This window comes from Globicephala melas, chromosome 3, assembly GCF_963455315.2.
Source record: "Globicephala melas chromosome 3, mGloMel1.2, whole genome shotgun sequence".
In the NCBI taxonomy this organism is placed as follows: domain Eukaryota; kingdom Metazoa; phylum Chordata; class Mammalia; order Artiodactyla; family Delphinidae; genus Globicephala; species Globicephala melas.
In genome coordinates, this window is record NC_083316.1 from 165,288,365 (window position 1) to 165,309,345 (window position 20,981).

Sequence of the window (20,981 nt, forward strand, 5' to 3'; positions counted from 1 at the left end):
ATAGTAGTACCTACCTATCTTAATATCAGGCCAAATTGACTTCTTTTTTTTTATAAATTTATTTAATTTTTTGTTTATTTATTTATGGCTGTGTTGGGTCTTCGTTGCTGCTTGCGGGCTTTTATTTTAGTTGCAGCGAGCAGGGGCTACTCTTCGTTGCGGTGTGTGGGCTTCTCATTGCGGTGGCTTCTCTTGTCGCGGAGCATGGGCTCTAGGTGCGTGGGCTTCAGTAGTTGTGGCATGCAGGGTCAGCAGTTGTGGCTCGCAGGCTCTAAAGCGCAGGCTCATTAGTTGTGGCGTACGGGCTTAGTTGCTCCGTGGCATGTGGGATCTTCCCGGACCAGGGCTCGAACCTGTGTCCCCTGCATTGGCAGGTGGATTCTCAACCACTGCACCACCAGGGAAGCCCCCAGATTGACTTCTGAACAAGGAATATTACCAGAAATAAAGAGAGTCAATATATATTGATTAAAGGGTCATTTCTCTGAGAAGACATAACAATCATAAATGCATATGCAGCTAGCAATAGAGCTTCAAAACACATGAAGTAAACATTGATAGAACTGAAAAAGAAATAGACAAATTCATAATTACAGTTTGAGGCTTTAACACTCCTTCCTCAATAATAGAGGGAACAAGTAGAAGATCGGTAAGAATATAGAACACCTGAACAATCATGTGAACCACCTAGACCTGAGTGATATTTATAGAACATCCCAGAACATACATTCTTCTCAGGTGCACATGGACCTTCACCAGGAAAGACCATATTCTGGGCCATAAGGTAAACAACAAAATTTTAAAAATTGAGGTTACACAAGATAGGTCCTTGGAATGTAAGTGAATTAAACTAGAAATCAGTCACAGAAAGATATCCAGAAAATCCCCAAATGTTTGGAAGTTAAATAATACACTCCCAAAGAATCCATAGAAAAAGGAACAAATCATAAAGAAAATTAGAAAACATTTTGAATTAAATGAAAACGAAAACACAACAAAATTGGTGGGATGCAGCTAAGGTAGTATGTACAGGCAAATTCATACCCTTAAGATGCTCATGTTAGAGAATATTGGTGTCTGCTTTATAGGATAGTTGGAGGGTTAATATACAGCTGGTATATAAGTGCTCAGTAAATTGAAGTCATTGCCATCAACTCAACTCTGTGAACAGAAGAGCAAGGGAGGCTCAGAGCCCTAGGCTATGTGGGTGACCCCAGTGGCCCATCTTCCATCTGCAGATATGGATGAATGCACCACCATCGTGGGGCAGGTGTGCCGATTTGGCCAGTGCCTCAACACAGCAGGCTCCTTCCACTGCCTCTGCCAGGATGGCTTTGAGCTCACAAGTGATGGGAAGAACTGCATAGGTGAGTCTCACCATGGTGCTGGAAGCCATCTCAGCCTGCCCCTACTCTAAGTTTACCTTCAGTTTGTACTTCCAAGTGAGCATGGTTCCATTTCATAAGCATGCATTTATTTTAAGGTATAAAACCAGCACATCACACCCATGTTTTCACAGGGTTTGTGATTTAGGGTGAGGCTGTCTTGAAGCTCTAAGTTTTATGAAGTATGGTATAATAGAGGTATTGAATGGATGCCATGAAAACCATGAAAGGGGTGTGTGAGTGGCTTGAGATTAGGAACTTTGCTTCCCCTTCCCCTGGCTCCACCTATAACCCCCATCAAGACCGAGAATATTCTTCTCCAGATGTCCCTGTTTTCCTGAGTATCAGCCCTTCCTCTGGATCCAGAAAGGCTTGTCTGGGGGCCTTGGCCATCATGCAGTGACCATAGGTGCCGGTCCTAGCCCCAGGCAAGCCCCTGCCACCAGCTGTTGCTGGGACCCCTCCTCCTCCTCTCCCCAGACGCCAACGAGTGTCTCAGCCTCGCGGGAACCTGCCTGCCAGGCACTTGCCAGAACCTTGAGGGCTCCTTCCGCTGCATCTGTCCCCCCGGCTTCCAGGTTCAGAGTGACCACTGTGTCGGTGAGTGTCTGGCCTCACCTCCCAGCTCTGGAGCCAGGGAGGTACCTCCGGGCCTCTGTTCTTCCCCCATCTGTAAAATGGGAATGCCAGCTGGGGTGGTGGTGAGTGAAGAGATGCAGTTAGCACAGCACCCCATACAGCTCCATATACTGTTACTGTTATTAGGATGCTCTCTTGGCTCAGGGCGCTCTCTCTCTGGGGCCCCCAGGCTTCCTCGTGAATCCTATAAAATGGGCATGGGTGTGGGTCTCACTGCACCAGACATGGAACTTCTCGCTTGATGAGTGGTGGTCAAGGACCAGTCTGGCCTGAACACCTCTGGTCCACTCATCCACTTGGACTAGGCTTGTACAGTCTGGGCTAATGTGGGCCAGCCTGGGCTTAGCAGATGGGCTAGCCTAGTACAACGCAAGCTAACTTCTTCCACTGTAGGCTAATTTTATCTAGTCTTACTTAGTTAGCTCTGTATAAATTTACTCTCTAAAGATGAACTTTTCCAGACCATGACCCCTACCCTGGAGACACCTTCTAGGAAAGACCCCACACACACACACTGCCCACCTGGTGCTTCCGCTAATCCTGAGCCCTGGGGACCCCACCCTGCGTCAGTCCCTGGACCCTCCCTGCCTGGGCCCCCCACTCCATCTGCCCCTCCCAGCAGCCGAGGCCGCCCACCCCAGTGGAGGGCCTGCTGCACCCCACCCACCTCATGTCCCTGCCCCTCCAGACATCAACGAATGCTTGGAAGAGCCCAACCTCTGCCTCTTTGGCACCTGTACCAACAGCCCCGGGAGCTTCCAGTGCCTCTGTTCGCCTGGCTTTGTCCTGTCTGACAACGGGCACCGTTGCTTTGGTGAGTCTGGGGCCAGGGAGCACACAGGGTTAGGGAAGAGGTGGGAGGTGGGGTGAGGAAGAGCTGGGTCACCCAGAAAGGGGGCTGCAGTTTCTTGTATGTATCTCCAGGAGCCTGGTCCAGTGTGGGCTAGCCTCACCCAGGCTGAGCTGGCCTCTTCTCTCCCAGGTTAGGGCAGCAAGGCAGAGGGCAGGGCAACTCAACAAGTATTTGTTGTTATGGGGGCCAGTGGTGAACCAAACCCCAGCCTATCTGTAAGGACATCTCAGGCCGGTAGTGTTCCAGGGCTAAGGACTGGGAGTCAGTAATGAGGATTTGGAGTCTGAAATCTGGGTCCTCTGGCTTTCTGGAATGAGTCACTTTGCCTCTCCAGGAAAGGAGTTCTGATCCAAGAATAACATGGCTAGGTTTGACCATTCTCCCAGCCTGAGATGACCCCCACAGATGTGAATGTGGGGTGTTGCTGGAAGGGATTCTCAGATTTTCAGCAAAAACCCCAGGACTGACCCTCATTGGCCCAGTGTGGGTCACATGTCCGTCCCTGAACCAATCACCATGGAGTGATTCTGGAGCATTCTGATTGGTCGCTGGTAGGGTCAGGACCACCCTATTCATGAGGACTGGGGTGGCTAGCCCTCCTAGCTTTTCTCTGGGGAATCACCCCACAGACACACGGCAGAGTTTCTGCTTCACCCATTTCGAGGCTGGAAAGTGCTCGGTACCCAAAGCTTTCAACACCACCAAGACCCGGTGCTGTTGCAGCCAGAGGCCCGGCGAGGGCTGGAATGACCCCTGCGAGCTGTGTCCTCAGGAGGGCAGTGGTGAGCGCCCACCCCCATCCAGTCTCCCCTGACCCTGCCTGCCTGCCCCCATCTGCTCTCCTTCAGCCTTCCCTACACACAGGGGCATCCTGGGGGCTGCACGTGGCCCCAGGCCCTCACCTCCCTTCCCCTCTCGGTGTCCAGCCGCCTTTCAGGAGCTGTGCCCCTTTGGCCACGGGGCAGTCCCAGGCCCAGATGATTCTCGGGAAGGTGAGCCCCTCGCCCACGTGCTAAGAGCCCCCCTGGGGCACCGCAGTCTCCTCTTTTCCCGCCCAGCCCTGTCTGGGCTCTACCCTGGTTCCCAAGTCTCAGGCTCCCTCCTCGTCCCATGGGTAGCCCTGGACCCCACCCCCCTGGAGGGAAGGAAGAGACCCTGATTGTGGCCAGGGCATGACAGATGCCGTGCCTGCAACCTCCGCTACCTGCAGACGTGAACGAGTGTGCGGAGAACCCTGGCGTCTGTGCTAACGGCCTTTGTGTCAACACTGATGGCTCTTTCCGCTGCGAGTGTCCTTTTGGCTACAGCCTGGACTTCACAGGTGTCAGCTGCGTGGGTGAGTGACCAGCACGCCCCAGCCTGCTTCCCAGGGAAGGAAGGAGCCAGGGAGGGCAGACACCACCCAAGGCAGCACCCTGCTGCTCAGCCACTGTCACTCTCCCCCACCCACTCGTGCTCCTTGCTGTTTATTCACTCATTCATTTATTCATTTACTTATTCATTCACGCATTTGCACACTTTTCATTCATTTACTTGCTCTTCACTCGTTCATTCACTCACTTATTTACTTATTCACTTATTCATTTATTCATTGAACACATACTGCATGCCTGCCCCGCGTCCAGTCTATTACGCATTTTGTTTTTTGTTTTTGTTTTTGGTTTTTTTTGCGGTACGCGGGCCTCTCACTGTTGTGGCCTCTCCCGTTGCGGAGCACAGGCTCCGGACGCGCAGGCCCAGCAGCCATGGCTCACAGGCCCAGCCGCTCCGCGGCATGTGGGATCCTCCCGGAGCGGGGCACGAACCCGCGTCCCCTGCATCGGCAGGCAGACTCTCAACCGCTGCGCCACCAGGGAAGCCCCCGTCCAGCCTAAAGGTGCAGCAGATCTGGCCCTATCCACTCTGTAGGAAGTCAGCAGGAGGCAGACAGGATCATGTCAAGGGTGGGAGCCCTCTGCAGGCTCTGACCACCCCCTTACCCCCACCCCAGACACAGACGAGTGCTCTGTCGGACACCCCTGCGGGGAAGGCACCTGCACCAATATCATTGGAGGCTTCGAATGTGCCTGTGCTGATGGCTTTGAGCCTGGTCCCATGATGACCTGTGAGGGTACGACCCTGCCTGCCCAGACCTGGGCTGTGTGATAGGGGTGAGGGGGGCTGGCCTGAGAGAGGGACAGGGGGTCCTGCAGGCAGACCCCACCCAGCCGGCACCTCCACTGACCTCCCCAGACATTGACGAGTGCTCCCTGAATCCCCTGCTCTGCGCCTTCCGCTGCCACAACACTGAGGGTTCCTATGTGTGTACCTGCCCGTCTGGCTATGCCCTGCGAGAGGATGGGGCCATGTGCCGAGGTAGGACACGTATGGGCAGGCGGGCTATGGGTAGGGCCCTGGGGCTCCCCATGCCTCGGTCCCGAGAGAAAATGGAGACATAAGACCTCTGCCTCCAAGGGTGGGAATGAGCGATAAGTGATAAAGTGAGGGGAGAGCTGAGGCGAGTGAGGGTGCAATGGGTGCTCTTTTGTGAGCAGTGGTTCTGCTTTTATAGTTATGAAAGGGGGTGCTCGCATCTCCTTGGCTCCCCAATCTAACAGAACAGTGAGTGTGGCTTTCGAGGCGTCTCCAGTTGCGGCTGGACATGCTCTGAGTGGGCTAGCACAGTGGGGACAGCAATTGTGCCCCTGACCCAGGGACATGTGGCAATGTCTGGAGACATTTTTTATTGTCACAGTTGGGTGGGTGGGTGGGTGCTACAGGCATCGAGTGGCCAGGGGTGCTATTCAATATCCTACGGTGTGCAGAAGAGGCTCCCACCACAAAGAATTTTCTAGTCCCAAATGTCCAGTGTCGAGGGTAGAAACCCTGGCCTGTGACTTGGTCCCTCAAGGGCTATTTCAGAGTCAGTGTTCCAGGGACCACAGTGCAGGCCAGACAGATTCACAGACCCTGATGTAAGCAAGGAATGGGGGTGCTGGGGGCAGTTGTGACCGCCCCCCTTGGCTTCCCAGGAGGTCTGGGACGGTCGGGGGAGGAACGGGCGCCTGGCAGTGCTTCAAGGACCTCACTCTGGCCCACCGAGGCCACTGGGGGGTGGGGTCCAGGTCCTCACATCCCGGAGCTGGTCCATGGTGTGTCTGGTCTTCACCGCCATTGGTCTGGGGTTGCCCGCAGATGTGGACGAGTGTGCAGACGGCAAGCAGGACTGCCACACCCGGGGCATGATGTGCAAGAACCTCATCGGCACCTTCACCTGCATCTGCCCCCCGGGCATGCGGCCCCAGCTGGGCTCTGGGGAGGGCTGCACAGGTACAGGAGGGCTTCAGGCATGCAGGGTCTCCCTGCCCCCGACGGATGGGAGAGTTCAAAGCCAGAGGGTGTGGGTGGGCAGACTTTGACCCTGGAGGTGGAGGCCAGCTCGAGGGACTCTGGCCTCCCCCCCGGCCTGCCGCATCCCTCCCGCCTCAGATGACGATGAATGCCATGCCCAGCCCAGCCTCTGTGCCAATGGCCGCTGCGTCAACACCGCAGGCAGCTTCCGCTGTGATTGTGACGAGGGCTTCCAGCCCAGCCCTGACTTCACTGAGTGCCACGGTGAGTGTGGCCAGACCCAGGTACGGGGGACATAGCCACCCAGCATGTGGCACCGCCACCTGGGAGCTCCCCAAGGCGGGGACGGGGCCAGGGCCACCGAGGGGGTCACTGAGCCAATCCAGACACACGTGTCCACCGCACGCCCCCAGCTTCCCTTTGTCCCTTCAGTCAAACCCCCTGGAAGATTAGAGCATCTCCCCCCTGCCCTGTCCATCATCACACCCAGGAACCGGCCCTCCCCAGGTTCACCACTTCCTAAGGGCTAAACCTGGAGGGTGACCCAGTGGTACCGTCTGTCCCGGAGACTTCTCTGTCCCTGTCCCCACAGTCCTTGCCACTCTTCTCCCTTTTTACTCTCCCCCGACCCCGAGCACAGTGTCCACCCCGCAGCTTCAGATCAAGCGTGTGTATCCAGCTGTCTCCTGGACACCCCCATCCCCCATGCACCCCAGGTTCAGCTCAGCATCTTTGCTCCCCAAGCCTCGTCTCAGCGATGCCCTGCCTCCCACCCAGACCCCAAGCCAGCCTCCTGGCTGACCCAGCGGCCTCCCCCCCACTCCCCTGGATGCTGCCCCTCGCTCTGTCCCTACTGTCTCTCCTGGACGCCACCACCTTTTGCCTCCACGTTGTCCCTTGTTCTCTCTGCGGCCAGAGGGATGCTGCCCTCTGACCTCAGGAAGCCATCCTCTGCAGCCCAGGGGTACCTCTCTGGTTTGGGGTCTGCAGCTTCCGCCACAGCCCAGCCCCAGCCCCGAGAGGGCATTTAACAGCACTGAGCGGCCACAGCTTGCAAGATGCCACCCCGTGCACGGGCACGGATGCGCCGGAGATGCTGGGAGCCCACGTGTAGACTCTCAACACCGCTGGACGCCACGGGGAAGGGGCACCCAGACAGCTCGTTCCTCCCACCCACCATCCCCACCCGTTCTTTCCAGACACCCGGCAAGGGCCCTGCTTCTCCGAGGTGCTGCAGGCCACGTGCCAGGCTCAGTCCAGTGGCGGCGAGGCGGTCACCAGGGCCGAGTGCTGTTGCGGGGGTGGCCGCGGCTGGGGCCCCCACTGCGAGCTCTGTCCCCTGCCCAGCACTGCCGCCCACAAGGAGCTGTGCCCCCACGGCTCGGGCTACACCGCCGACGGCCGAGGTGGGTGGCGATCTGTTCATGATTGTGTGTCTGTGCTCCAGCCAGTGTTAGAGTACGTGAGCCAGTGTGTGCATCTCTGTGCTGGCAGGTGTGTGGACCAGCGTGAACCAGAGCCTGTTGGTCGCTCTGCGTGTGTGCGTGAACTTGGGTGGGATAGGGGAGCAGGTGTGTGAGCCAGCGTGTGTGCGTGTGTCCTTTGTTCTGTGTGTGCAGGCTCATTAGTGAGCGCATGACTGGTGTGCAATGCTTATGCGTCCATCTCTGCTTCCATGTATGTGGACGGGGTGCCCTGAGAAGGTGTCGCTGATGAGGCTGTGGTGTGGGTGTGTCCCCACCACGGGGATTCTCAGCGTCCAGCGGAAGGAGTTTCATTCGCCTCAGGGTGGGGTCCACGGGGGCCAGGCCGCCAGCTCTGGGGTGCCGGGAGGGGAAGCAGAGGCTGGCCTTGCCTCCCGGGAGAGGGCTGGTGGGCCCAAGGGAGGCGGCATGCCCTGGTGACCCAGGGGGGACGGCCCCAGCCGAGCCCTGCTTGTCCTCAGACGTGGATGAGTGCCGCGTGCTCGCTCACCTGTGCCCCCATGGCGAGTGCATCAATAACCTTGGCTCCTTCCGCTGCCACTGCCGGTCTGGGTACGCGCCTGACACCACTGCCACAGCCTGCGTGGGTGAGCCCCCTGCCCCACCCCATGAGCCTCTCTGTGCAGCGCCTGGCACACACCCCCGTGAGAAAACCGAGACCAGAGGCAAAGCATCCTTGTTTCTTCCCTCCACCCCCAGCCCATGTGGACCACTTTCCTCCTGTTATCTGGTGCATCCTAAGTTTTTCAGTCACGTTGTGCAGCAGGTGTTCATCTAAGTCAGGGTCGGCAAATTCCTGCCCAAGGGCTGAGTCCAGCCCTCCGCTTATTTTTGTTAATAAAGTTTTATTGGCACACGGCCACGCCTATTTGTTTCCTTACCCTCTGTGGCTGTTTTCCTGCTACAGAGGCAGGGTTGAGTGGCTGGGATTGAGACTGTCTGGTCCGCCAAGCCAAATGTATTTACTCTCTGGCTTTTTACAGAAAACAAACAAACAAACAAAAAAACAGTTCCTTGTGTAAGCCCACAGATTCTGAATAGCTGGGGTCCGGGAAGGAGGCCTCAGCAGGGTGGGGGTGGGGACCCCAGCCCCTGAGCCCCCAGGAATGTCTGACTGACCCTCCTGAGTGCTGCGTCCCCTCTAGATGTGGACGAGTGCAGCCAGGTCCCCACGCCATGTCCCTTCCTCTGCAAAAACACCAAGGGCAGCTTCCTGTGCGCCTGCCCCCGAGGCTACCTGCTGGAGGAGAATGGCAGGATCTGCAGAGGTGACGTCCCTCTCTCCCCACCTATGCACCATGGGGCTCTGTCCCTGTCCCCCACAGGGGCATCTCACACCCTCCCACTGCATGGGGTCGGGTGCCGTCTCCAGGGTGTCTCCCCTGGGAAGCCCCAAGTCCCGGCGGGCCCTGCCCTGAGCCCGCTGGGACCCTGTGTGCTGCAGACGTGGATGAGTGCTCCTCCAGGCAGCACAACTGCCAGTTCTTCTGCGTCAACACCATCGGTGCCTTCACCTGCCGCTGTCCCCCTGGCTTCACCCAGCGCCACCAGGCCTGCTTTGGTGAGTCCCCTTCGGCCCTCGCAGCTGGTGCTTGGCCCCAGCCTTCACCAAATAAGTGGCAAATGCACAGTGTGTGCCAGACATCAGGGACACAGGGGTGATTAGAACAAAGCCCTTGCTCTGTCGCTGCTTACGCCCTGGTGGCAACTGGGACGTCAGTCTCCTTCCTTGCCTTAGGGACCTGGGAGACCACCCTCAGGAGTCTCTCTGACCTTGGCCCAGGACACCTACCCTCACCCTTGACCTGCCGAGTCTCTCTGCAGAGGGCCTCCCCAGGGTGCCCCCAAAAGCCAAGGGGGTGACGCAATCCAACTGTCACTTCTTAGTGTCTTGTGACCTGGGAGAACTAGACCTCCCCCAAGGGCTGAACCTAGACACGGGTGGCTTCTTTCAGGCTCCCACGAATCCACTCAGCCAACACCTACCAGGCAGTGCTCTAGACCAGAGCTCAGCAGACTCCAGCCCCCAGGTCAAGCCCGGCCCCCTGCTTGCTTTTGTCAATAAAGTTTTATTGGCACACAGCCATGCCCATTCATTTACGTATTGACAGCAGAGCCAAGTAATTGCAACAGAGTAAAAAATATTTCCTACCTGGCCCTTTACGGAAGCAGTTTGCCTCGTCCTGTTCTAGACCCTGAGGGCACAGCAATTGAACACAAGGGTCAAGCTTGCTGCCTCATGAACCATCCCTTCTGCCAGGCAATGACTAGAAACAAACATAACAGCTTACCACTGTAGCGTGTTAGAAGGTGATGTGGGACATGAAAGAAAGAAAAAGTAGAAAGCAGGGGAAGGCAATCAGGAGGGCTACAATATAATTCTATTTTTTAAGTGAGATATAATTGACGTGTAACATATTACTTTTAGGTGTACAACATAATGACTCGATATTTATGTATATTGCGAAGTGATCACCACAGTAAGTCTAGTTAACATCCATCATCACATAGTTACAAAATTTTTTTCTTGTGATGAGAACACTTAATATATACTCTCTTAGCAACTTTGAAACATACAGTACAGTATTATTTTTTTTTCATTAACAGATTTTTTAATTTAATTTTTATTTTATATTGGGGTATAGTTGATTTACAATGTTGTGTTAGTTTCAGGTGTACAGCAAAGTGAATCAGGAATACATAGACACATACTTATTCTTTTTCAGATTCTTTTCCCATATAGGGTTATTACAGAATATTGAGTGGAGTTCCCTGTGCTATACAGTAGGTCTTCATTGATTATCTATTTTTGTGTGTGTATATGTTAATCCCAAACTCCTAATTCATCCCTCCCCCTCACCTTTCCCCTTTGGTAACCATAAATTAGTTTTCTAAGTCTGTGAGTCTATTTCTGTTTTGTAAATGAGTTCATTTGTATCATCTTTTTAGATTCCACATATAAGTGATATCATATAATATCTGTCATTCTCTGACTTACTTTGCTTAGTATGATAATCTCTAGGTCCATCCATATTGCTGCAAATGGCATTATCTCATTCAATGCAGTATTATTTATTTATTTATTTATGGCTGTATTGGGTCTTCCTTGCTGTGCACAGGCTTTCTCTAGTTGCAGCGAGCAGGGGCTACTCGTTGTTGCGGTGCACGGGCTTCTCACTGTGGCGGCTTCTCTTTTGTGGAGCACAGGCTCTAGGCGCGCCAGCTTCAGTAGTTGTGGCATGCGGGCTCAGTAGTTGTGGCTCCTGGGCTCTAGAGCTCAGGCTCAGTGGTTGTGGTGCACGGGCTTAGTTGCTCCGTGGCATGTGGGGTCTTCCCAGACCAGGGCTCGAACCCAGTGTCCCCTGCATTGGCAGGCGGATTCTTAACCACTGCGCCACCAGGGAAGCCCTCAATGCAGTATTATTAACCGCAGTCACCATGCTGTACATTACATCCCATGACTTATTTATTTTATAACTGGAAGTTTGTACCTTTGACCACCTTCTTCCCTTGCAATCACCTCCCAGACCCTCCTCTGGCAACCACATGTCTGTTCTCTGTATCCGTGAGCTTGGCTTTCTTGTTTTGTTTTTAGATTCCACATATAAGTGGGATCACACGGCATTTGTCTTTCTCTGTCTGACTGATTTCCTCTTAGCAAAATACCCACAAGGTCCAACCATGTTATCACAAGTGGCAGGATCGCCTTCTTTTTTATAGCTGAATAATATTCCACTGTACGTATATAACACATTTTCTTTATTCGTCCATGTTTGGGTACTTAGATTGTTCCCAGGTCTTGGCTATTCTGAATAATGCTGCAGTGAACATAGGGGTGCAGGTACCTTTTCAAGTTAGTGTTTTCATTTTCTTTGGATAAATACACCCAGAAGTGGAATTGCTAGGTGGGCTGCAGGAAAAATGGCAAGCCTCACTGAAAGGGGAAAGATTTGAAGGAGGTGAAGGAGTGAGCCGTGTGCATATCTGTGGGAGGAGTGAGCATTCCTAGCCACGAAATGACTGGCATTTCTCCTTTTTCTGTACAGTCAAGTTATTTTCCCTCCTTCTTAAGGTGAGCACACTTACTATGGCATTTGTGTGTGTGCAGCTGTATGCGTGTGCACACAGGGGCTTAGAAGCCCCATGTCCCAATGCCTCTTGTACCCAAGAGAGATTCCAGGTTCCCACAGGGCTGTGCCTGGTGTCAAGAATCTCCACACTCAATAAAGAAGATGTGGGCTTCCCTGGTGGCGCAGTGGTTGAGAGTCCGCCTGCCGATGCAGGGGACACGGGTTCGTGACCCGGTCCGGGAGGATCCCACATGCCGCGGAGCGGCTGGGCCCGTGAGCCATGGCCGCTGAGCCTGCGCGTCCGGAGCCTGTGCTCCACAACGGGAAAGGCCACAACGGTGAGAGGCCCGCATACCATAAAAAAAAAAAAAGAAGAAGAAGATGTGGTATATATACAGTGGAATACTACTCAGTCATAAAAAAGTATGAAATAATGCTATTTGCAGCAACATGGATGGACCAAGAGATTACCATACTAAGTGAAGTAAGTCAGACAAAGACAAATACCATATGATATCACTTATATGTGGACTCTAAAATAGAACACAAATGAACTTATTTACAAAACAGAAATGAACTCACAGACATAGAGAACAGACCTGTGGTTGCCAAGGGGGAGGGGAGGGATGGAGTGGGAGTTTGGGACTAGCAGATACAAACTATTATATGTAGAATGGATAAACAACAAGGTCCTACTGTATAGCGTAGTGAAGTATTGATATATTCAATATCACTCAATAAACCATAATGGAAAAGAATATATTTATGTATAACTGAATCACTTTTGTACACCAGAAACTAACACAACATCGTAAATCAACTATACTTCAATAAAATAAAATTTTAAAACTTAAAAAAAAATCTCCATGGTCAAGGAAGCCTAAATTAGGGTTCCCCCTAGAAATGTAGGGTTCATTCTCCATGACCCCAATCCCAATGCAATTTACCACCATGGACCATGACCACCATAGCAATGTTGCCTGATAACCAGGCCTGTCTTAGCTCAGGCTGCCATGACAAAATATCATAGACTGGGTGGCTTACAAAACAGACATTGCTCACAGTCTGGAGGCTCTAGGTCCAAGATTAACATGCTAACAGGGTCAGGTTCTGATGAGGGCCTCTTCCTGGCTTGCATACGGCCACCTTCCTCCTGTGTCCTCATGTGGTAGGGAGAGAACAAGAGTAAAGGTCTTTGGTGTCTCTTCTTATAAGGGCACCAATCCCATCAGGAGGGCCCCACCCTCATGACCTCTTCTAACCCTAATCACCTCCCAAAGGTCTCGCCTCCTCATACCATCACTCTGGGGGTTAGGGTTTTGGGAATTTGGCAGTGGTGGCATTGGGGGTGGGGCAGGGGGGACACACACATTCAATCCATAACTCTGGCTGACATCCCACAATTGTCAGGTTTCCATGAGGACAGAGTGCAACAGTTACCCCGGGTCATTTTCCCACAGAGAAGGACAAGGGGTTTTGTTAATCTTTTACTCTTAGGTTGAGCACTGTCCCAGTGCTTCATGTGATTAGGTTAATTTAATTCTCACAAAACACAATGAGGTAGATATTATCATCTCCATGCTACAGCTGACAAAACTGAGGCACAGAGAGAGTAAGTCGGTTGCCCTACGTCACACAGCACTGAGGTGGTAGAGATGAGATTCAAAGTCCTATATGTGCGTGCTCTTAAGTGTTTGTGACAGTTCTGTGAAGTGGGAACTGTTATGGATCTCCTTTCACAGAGAGGGAAACTGAGGCCCAGAGAGGTTAAGATTTGCCTGGGGGACTTCCCTGGCTGTCCAGTGGTTGAGACTCCTCACTTCCAATGCCGGGGCTGTGTGTTCGATCCCTGGTCTGGGAACTAAGATCCCACAAGCTGCATGGTGCAGCCAAAAAATGTGTGTGTGTGTGTGTGTGTGTGTGTGTGTGTGTGTGTCTGTCTGTGTCTGTGTGTGTCTGTGTGTGTGTGTGTGTGTGTGTGTGTGTAAAAGATTTGCCTGGAACAGTTGATCAGGTGGTAGGCCTGGTATCGTGGTGCCTGACATGAACCCCCTAACCAGCAGGTGGCCCTGCCCGTTCTATGTCCTCTGCAGACAATGACGAGTGCTTGGCCCAGCCTGGCCCGTGTGGCACCCGTGGACACTGCCACAATGCCCCAGGAAGCTTCAGCTGTGAGTGCTATCAAGGCTTCACCCTGGACAGCTCAGGCCATGGCTGCAAAGGTAGAACCGGGCTTTGGGTGGGGTCTAGGCCTTGGGGGTGGTCCTGAGGGCTGCCTGGCAAGCCTTCTGTCCTCTCGACATCTCACAGATGTGGATGAATGTGACGGGCCTCATCGCTGCCAGCACGGCTGCCAGAACGAGCTGGGGGGTTACCGCTGTGGCTGCCCCCAGGGCTTCACCCCACACTCCCAGTGGGGCCAGTGTGTGGGTGAGTAGTGGGGGCTGGGAGGAAGCCGACCCCCCACCAGAATCTGTCCAAAGTGGGCAACTGGGAACCACCCCCATGGCAGGATGTTGTGATAAGCACAAGTACCTCAAGGCCGATGGCCTGGTCTGGAAGGTAGTTAGTTCCCTGCTGCTGGGCAGGCTGGGGAGTTAAGGGTCTGCAGAGTCAGCCTGGCAAAGTGGTGGCCGTTTCTTAGGGAGTGATGGTCTGGAGGGCTCAGTGGAGATTCTGAGATAGTATCTGTGATCACTGGGAAAGGAGTGCTGGGATTGATTAGTGACGTCTGCCATGGATGTGGCAACGGAAGTGGGTGCATGCATGCTGCATCTTTTGTCATAGCTGTTGCAGACGCCCTTGGTTTGGGGAACTAGCCTTCTGCCTTCCCTCCGACCTTGCCCACTGCACCCTTCTGTTTGCTGCTCCGGGGCCTCCCAATGACAGCCTCGTCCTCACCACCTCTCTTCGTTCCTCCTCTGCAGTCGGGCTTTCACTCTGTACCCATGTAGGGACCACTCTCCTGCATCCTCTCCATCACCTTTCCTCAGATTTCGCCTTCCACCTCCTCTGCTCTGGGCACCACTGCCTGCCCCTCCTGGACTCTCCACCCACAGCCTCTGTGACTCGGCTTTCCCCTCCCTCCCACTGCCTCGGCACTGCCTTCTCTCCCGCTCGTCCTCCTGCCCCTCCTGGTGGGTCCTCAGCTAAGTTCTCTGTCTTTTCCTCTGTCCCTCAGCATTTGTCCCCTGGGAACCCCGCAGACCATTGCCTCTGCTGCCAAGCCCTCTTTCTCAGCCTGCTCCACATTAGTTACTCATTCATTCCTTCGGCGATGGTTTGCCCAGGACCCATGGATACAGAAGTGAGCTGAGATCAGATTCCATCCCTGCCCTCCCATTGTCCAGTCTTCCGGGGGAGACAGGGGTTAATTAGGCCAGTGGTTCTCAACTGGGCACCGTTTGAAGTGTCTTGGAGATATTTTTTTTTCTTTTTTTTTTTGTGGTACGCGGGCCTCTCACTGTTGTGGCCTCTCCCGTTGCGGAGCACAGGCTGCAGACGCGCAGGCTCAGCGGCCATGGCTCACGGGCCCAGCCGCTCCGCGGCATGTGGGATCCTCCCGGATCGGGGCACGAACCCGTGTCCCCTGCATCGGCAGGCGGACTCTCAACCACTGCGCCACCAGGGAAGCCCTCTTGGAGATATTTTTGATGGTCACAACTGGGCACTGGGTGCTCCTGGAATTTAGTGGGTGGACACCAGGGATGCTGCTCAACGCCCTGCGGTGTGCAGGACGGCCGCCATCACAGAGAATGAAACGGCCCCTAACGAGGATAGTGCCGAGGTGGGGAAACCTTGTTCTAGACCATCCCACCGTTTAACATTCCTGGGAAGTTTTGAGCAATGCTTTAAAGCAGAATTACAGGATGGCGGGGGGTGCTGGGGGGCTGATAAAGGAGTGTAGAGGACAGCAGACCTAGTCCAGAGGCTCACTGGGAGCTTGATGGAGGTTTTGACGTTGGCCTTGGGCTCTGAAGGAGGAACTAGAGTTGCCACGTGGGCATGGGAGGGAGGCATGTGGAGGGATCTGGAGATGCGAAGGCTGTCCCCTGCCCCTCCCCCCGTCCTCCCCCTCCCCCTCTACAGACAAGAACGAGTGTGTCCTGTCACCCGCGGCCTGCGGCAGCGCCTCCTGCCACAACATGCTGGGCGGCTTCCGCTGCGTCTGCCCCTCCGGCTTTGACTTCAACCAGGCCCTCGGGGGCTGCCAGGACGTGGATGAGTGTGCGGGGCGGGGCGGCCCCTGTAGCTACAGCTGTGCCAACACCCCCGGTGGCTTCCTGTGCGGCTGCCCCCGAGGCTACTTCCGGGCTGGGCAAGGGTGAGGGGCTTGAGCGGGGTGGACACAGACACCCGAACCCTGGGAGTGCGCGCACGCACACACACACACACACACACACACACACACGGGCCTGTGCACACGTTCACGTACATACGTGTGCATGGAGAAATGGATGCAGGGGACTTCCCCGGTGGTCCAGTGGTTAAGACTCTGCGCTCCCACTGCAGGGGCCGTGGGTTTGATCCTGGTTGGGGAACTAAGATCCCACATGCTACACACACTGCATGGCCAAAACAGAAACCAACAAAAACAAAAACAAAACAAAAAAGAGAAATGGGTGCAGAGGCCCCGTGGCAGCTGTACCTGTGCAGACACAAGCTCACACCCCACGTGGAGTAATTGTCCTGTATGTGCTTAGTGCAGGATGCACGCCTCCCTGTAATACATGTGAGTGTGTGTGAGGCTCACACCTGTGCCAGCATGCCCGGGCACCCTCATTCATATATCCCAAAGTGCACATGCGTGCAAGCACACGTCAGCATCCAGGGTGCACGCAGGCTCATACACGCATACGCCCCTGGGTACACTCAGGTATATCCTACACCCCTGCACGCATGCAGGTTCACACCTACACCCAGGAAAGCCAAGGGATGCACACACACACGTGTAGGCACGTGCAAATCCGCACTGGCACCTTGGTACACTCGTAGTTGCCCCCACGGGCAGAGTGGCTCCAAATGGAGTGTAGGGGGTGGGAGGATGGTAGGAGAGGTCCCATCAGCCTGCCCTGAACACTTTCCCACCCCTGTCCTGGCTCAGGCACTGTGTCTCTGGCCTGGGCTTCAGCCCTGGACCTCAGGATGCCCCAGATGAGGAGCTGCTCTCACCTGAAGCCTGCTATGAATGCAAGATCAACAGCCAGCCCCCTCGTGACCGGCCACGGCGCAGCCCCCGTGGGGACTATCAGGTGCCATGGGGAATGCACTGGGCATGGGGCACAGTGAGTGGCAGGGACAGCCAGGGAACCGGCCATGGGTAAGAGGACCAGGCTCCAGGTCACAGCTTGTCCCCTAAGTCATGGTGCCTTTCTGGGTCTTCGTGTAGTTCCTCAGCCTGAGGATTCCCCTTGGGGGCTCTCTGGGGGACACAGGCCCCCAAGCACCCCACCTTGCTCCAGATGAGAAGTCAGGCACCTCCCACACAGGCCCTGGGTGTGATGCTTCCCGTGGATCCCTTCCATGGAGCTTCAATGCATGCAAGAAAAATGCCTTGGGCCCCCCAACCCTGCCTGCACCCTGGAACTTGTCACCTGTCACCTCCTGGCTGGCAGAGCCCTCCCTCAGAGCCCCTCTGGATTTAGCACCAATAGCGCTCAGAGCAGCTAGCTTAACCGCTTCCATCATCCCCTTTCTTCAGACCCTCTGCACCTCTTTCCTGCACCCACAATGCTCCTGGAGCTATGCTCAGGCCTCCTGAGCCCACCTTGTCTCTCCCCGACCCCACCCGCCATGCTCTCAAGAACAGCAGAGCAGCCCTGTGGTTTAGTCCCTCTGTCCCCTGGGACCACTCCAGCTATGACCCTGACCCCACCAGGTTGTGCAGGGAGGGCAGTTTTGTCACAAATTCAGCTTGCTTGTCCTACAGCTGAAAAGTCGTTGAGGCCATTGCTGCCTGGTCTTGCCACTATGCCCCAAAGAATATGAAAGCTAACCACTTATTAAGCACCTGCTGGGTACACGTGCTGCTCCAAGCATTCTACATTCATTCACAACCTCTCAATGTTTACAACAGCCCTGGGAGGTGTAGGTACCACTATCATCCTCATTTTACAGATGGGGAATCTGACGCTCAGAGAGGTTAGGTCACATGCCGAAGTTACAGAACTAAAACCTGGCAGAGCAGGATGGCAGTCATCCCGGGCCCCTCTGCAGCCACCACCTTCTGAGGTCATTACTTTCTGTTATTTCAAGAAAAAAAAAATCACTGAGCACAGAAGCCATTACCCACATCTGGAACCAAACTCCTTCACTCCATAGATTTTACTGAACACCTACTCTGTGCTGGACTCATAGCGAACAAACAAGAAAATGGAGCAACAGTGAACAACACATAAAACACACAATAAAAAAAAAAGTCCCTGTCCCCATAGGACTGATATTCTAATAGAGAGACAGATAAGAAATATGTAAAACACATCATATTTTGTAACACATGATAAGTATGATACATGATAAATACTATGGGGAAAAAATGAAGGCAGAAGTGGGAAAGGAATGCTGGGTCTGAGAGGCTCTCAATATTAGATTATCTAAATATGAATGTTCCTTTGCTTTCCTTTTCCTTCTAGTTGTTTCCCCTTTCTGGGAAAAAGAGTGTGTACATATTATTCCCATTGTTACCGTTATTTTTGTAAGCATCACAGGTATAGGGCCCAGTGTCTGTCAGGTTTGCCACTATGTCACCAGCCCTTGCTACTCAGTAAGAGTGAGTGGAGAGGTTGTCAGGGCTCCTGGCATGGACACAAGCAGATCTGGGCAAAGGCAGGCAGGGTCCTGTGGCTTTGCCTGCAATACCCACGGATTGCCAGCAGGTGTCAGTAAGAGCACACGTCTGAGCAACAGTCCTGGTGAAGGGCTGGGAAACAAGAATAGTTTTCACTTTCCTGCAACAGCAAAACACTCCATCAGCATGTAAATTAGGCAGAACAAACAGCTCTGCCCAGAGCAAAGGAGAAGAAAGCACAGATAATCTCCTGTGGGATTGGATACATCACCCAGCCCCCGTCAGCCTGCCTTTGAGGTTTGCTGGCTTATTCAGGGCCCTGTCCGGCTGCCAGGATCAGGAAGCATTCTGAGGAGCTCAGATAAAGAGGGGTTTGTCATCTGCACACAGGGGGGGTCTCAGAGAGCGCAGATGCAGGAAGTGCAGCCAGCCTCCAGGAACCGGATAGCTACTGGGCAGCTCCTTTGTATGGCCCAGCAGGGTCTTGTGTTTCTCTCACTGTGTCTGGGGCTGGCTCGTGCTGCAAGGCCCTTGGTCATAATTCCAGCCACCCCAGACCACCTTTGAGTGACCTTGGGTGCTTTGGGGCCAGATGCCATCTGACTGCCTCCCAGTCTGGGTATCTGAGGGAAAATTCTCCATTTCCTCCACCAGGCTGGCAGGGATCGAACTAAGACAGACAGTTGAAACAAGGGGTCTGGAGTCAACCTGTGAAAAAGTTTCCTTTCCACCTGGGAACCAGCCTCCACCTCTATCCTCTACTATAGCCCAAGCTGACCATTGGCCTTATGGGTGGGGAGGGCTAGACAGGAGTCAAGGGCAGGGAGTGGTCTGTGTTTTCCTCCATTTTAGAGATTGCCTAAAATTCTCCTCTTGGCCCCCTACCCACCGCATTCTGATTTCTCCCAGCCCCTGCCATCATCCACCTGGTCTTTCTCCCCAGGCGAGCCTGGCCAGCCTTGATTCGGAGGCTCCGCTGACCTTGGGCCTGAACCTCTCCCGCCTGAGCCGGGCCGAGCACATCCTAGAGCTGCGGCCGGCGCTGGAGGGTCTGGGGGGCCGCGTCCGCTACATCATTGCCCGTGGCAACGAGCAAGGTTTCTTCCGCATGCATCACCTCCGCGGCCTCAGCTCCCTGCAGCTGGGGCGTCGGAGGCCGGGGCCAGGAATCTACCAGCTGGAGGTGGTGAGCGTGGCTGGGGCCTGGGGCACCCAGCCTGAGGGGTGGCCGGCAGGCCGGGCCTTGCGGCTAAAGGTACAGCTGCAGCTGCTGTAGTCCAGAGGCACCCACGCCTCACACCTGGCCCCAGGCCCCTCCTGCAGCCCGCTTCCCAGACTCACCACCTGGGCACCACCCCCACCCCCCACCTCCTTCCACAGGATGTCACTCTGTTTGCTACACCCCTGCCCCCCCCACCCCCACCCCCGGGAGACCCTTGACAAGCCCAGGCGTCGATGGGCCCCAGGGTCGCTATGCGGTCCTCCTCTCCAGAGGCGGGAAATACTAGAGCTGGGAGAGATCAATCCCCGGCGGCAGTGGCTGACCAGGTGGAACCCCAAAACTCAGGAAGAGCGAAATGCTATCCTGTGACCTCAAGCGAGCCCAGCCTCTATCCGAGGGACCCCACCATTCGGTGTTTCCTGGAGACAGCAGGCAGCTGCTGTGGCGTGCCCCCTCCACTTCAACAGCCAGGGTCAAGGAGGGCCCTGGGTTTCACTGTATCTGGTCAGTCTCAGGCTTAAACTTCTGCACTGCACGGGGGCTCAGCCCTGGGGGTTGGCGGGACATGGGAACGGGTGGCTAGGGTGGGCCTAGGGCTCGTCCCTCCCAGCAGAAGGGCCCACGGGGCCCCAGCCAGGGTTGCTGACATGCAGCCATGTTCACTCCCACGGGGAGCTGGGCTAGGGTTCTGAGGGTGCTTTTCTATCGGAAGCAGAGACAACAATAAAGTTATTTTGGGTTAAGTCTGTCCCTTGGCAGGTTCTGGCAGTAAGGAGACGCTGCCCTTGGCAGGGCCGGGCAAGGCTCACGTGGCGGGGTAGCAGGAGGCCCCAGGAGGGCAGCAGCTTTGGAAAGGATGCACTTCTGCCTAGGGTTCTGAAGAGGATGTGTGTACGGGAGAGGTGGGTGAAGACCATCCTGCACCTGGGGGTGGGGGACACCATCCCGGGGTGCAGGTAGGTTCTACCAACTTCACACCTGGGAGTTTGGCACAAAGCCAGGCTGCAAGTGGCAACCATTGGATCCCTTGTGGGTTCACCATTACTGATAATAATGGCTCATGATTTCTGACCCCATACTATGTACCAGGCACCATTCTAAGCATTGTACAATTACTGACCCATTCAGTCCTTGTGACTGAGTCCAAGCTCATACTACTCGCCACACGACAGGCCAGTAAATCGAGAGACGAGTTGTTGGGACAAGGAATA

The 20,981-nt window shown here is 54.6% G+C and overlaps 1 protein-coding gene across 1 annotated transcript in view; it reads left to right on the forward strand.

Moving 5' to 3' along the window:
* FBN3 (fibrillin 3) overlaps positions 1 to 20,501 on the forward strand; it is a 62,762-nt gene extending 42,261 nt beyond the window's left edge. Inside the window, exons 48-66 of the mRNA XM_060297217.1 lie at positions 1,239 to 1,367; positions 1,866 to 1,985; positions 2,713 to 2,838; positions 3,507 to 3,659; positions 3,804 to 3,869; positions 4,088 to 4,213; positions 4,868 to 4,987; positions 5,110 to 5,232; positions 6,052 to 6,186; positions 6,346 to 6,471; positions 7,407 to 7,613; positions 8,153 to 8,278; positions 8,837 to 8,959; positions 9,136 to 9,252; positions 13,855 to 13,983; positions 14,072 to 14,191; positions 15,851 to 16,085; positions 16,866 to 17,013; positions 19,492 to 20,501. Coding sequence (XP_060153200.1) covers positions 1,239 to 1,367; positions 1,866 to 1,985; positions 2,713 to 2,838; positions 3,507 to 3,659; positions 3,804 to 3,869; positions 4,088 to 4,213; positions 4,868 to 4,987; positions 5,110 to 5,232; positions 6,052 to 6,186; positions 6,346 to 6,471; positions 7,407 to 7,613; positions 8,153 to 8,278; positions 8,837 to 8,959; positions 9,136 to 9,252; positions 13,855 to 13,983; positions 14,072 to 14,191; positions 15,851 to 16,085; positions 16,866 to 17,013; positions 19,492 to 19,824 — 2,762 coding nt within the window. The 3' untranslated portion in view covers positions 19,825 to 20,501. The remainder of the gene's footprint in view (positions 1 to 1,238; positions 1,368 to 1,865; positions 1,986 to 2,712; positions 2,839 to 3,506; positions 3,660 to 3,803; positions 3,870 to 4,087; positions 4,214 to 4,867; positions 4,988 to 5,109; positions 5,233 to 6,051; positions 6,187 to 6,345; positions 6,472 to 7,406; positions 7,614 to 8,152; positions 8,279 to 8,836; positions 8,960 to 9,135; positions 9,253 to 13,854; positions 13,984 to 14,071; positions 14,192 to 15,850; positions 16,086 to 16,865; positions 17,014 to 19,491) is intronic.
* The last annotated feature ends 480 nt before the right edge of the window (positions 20,502 to 20,981 follow it).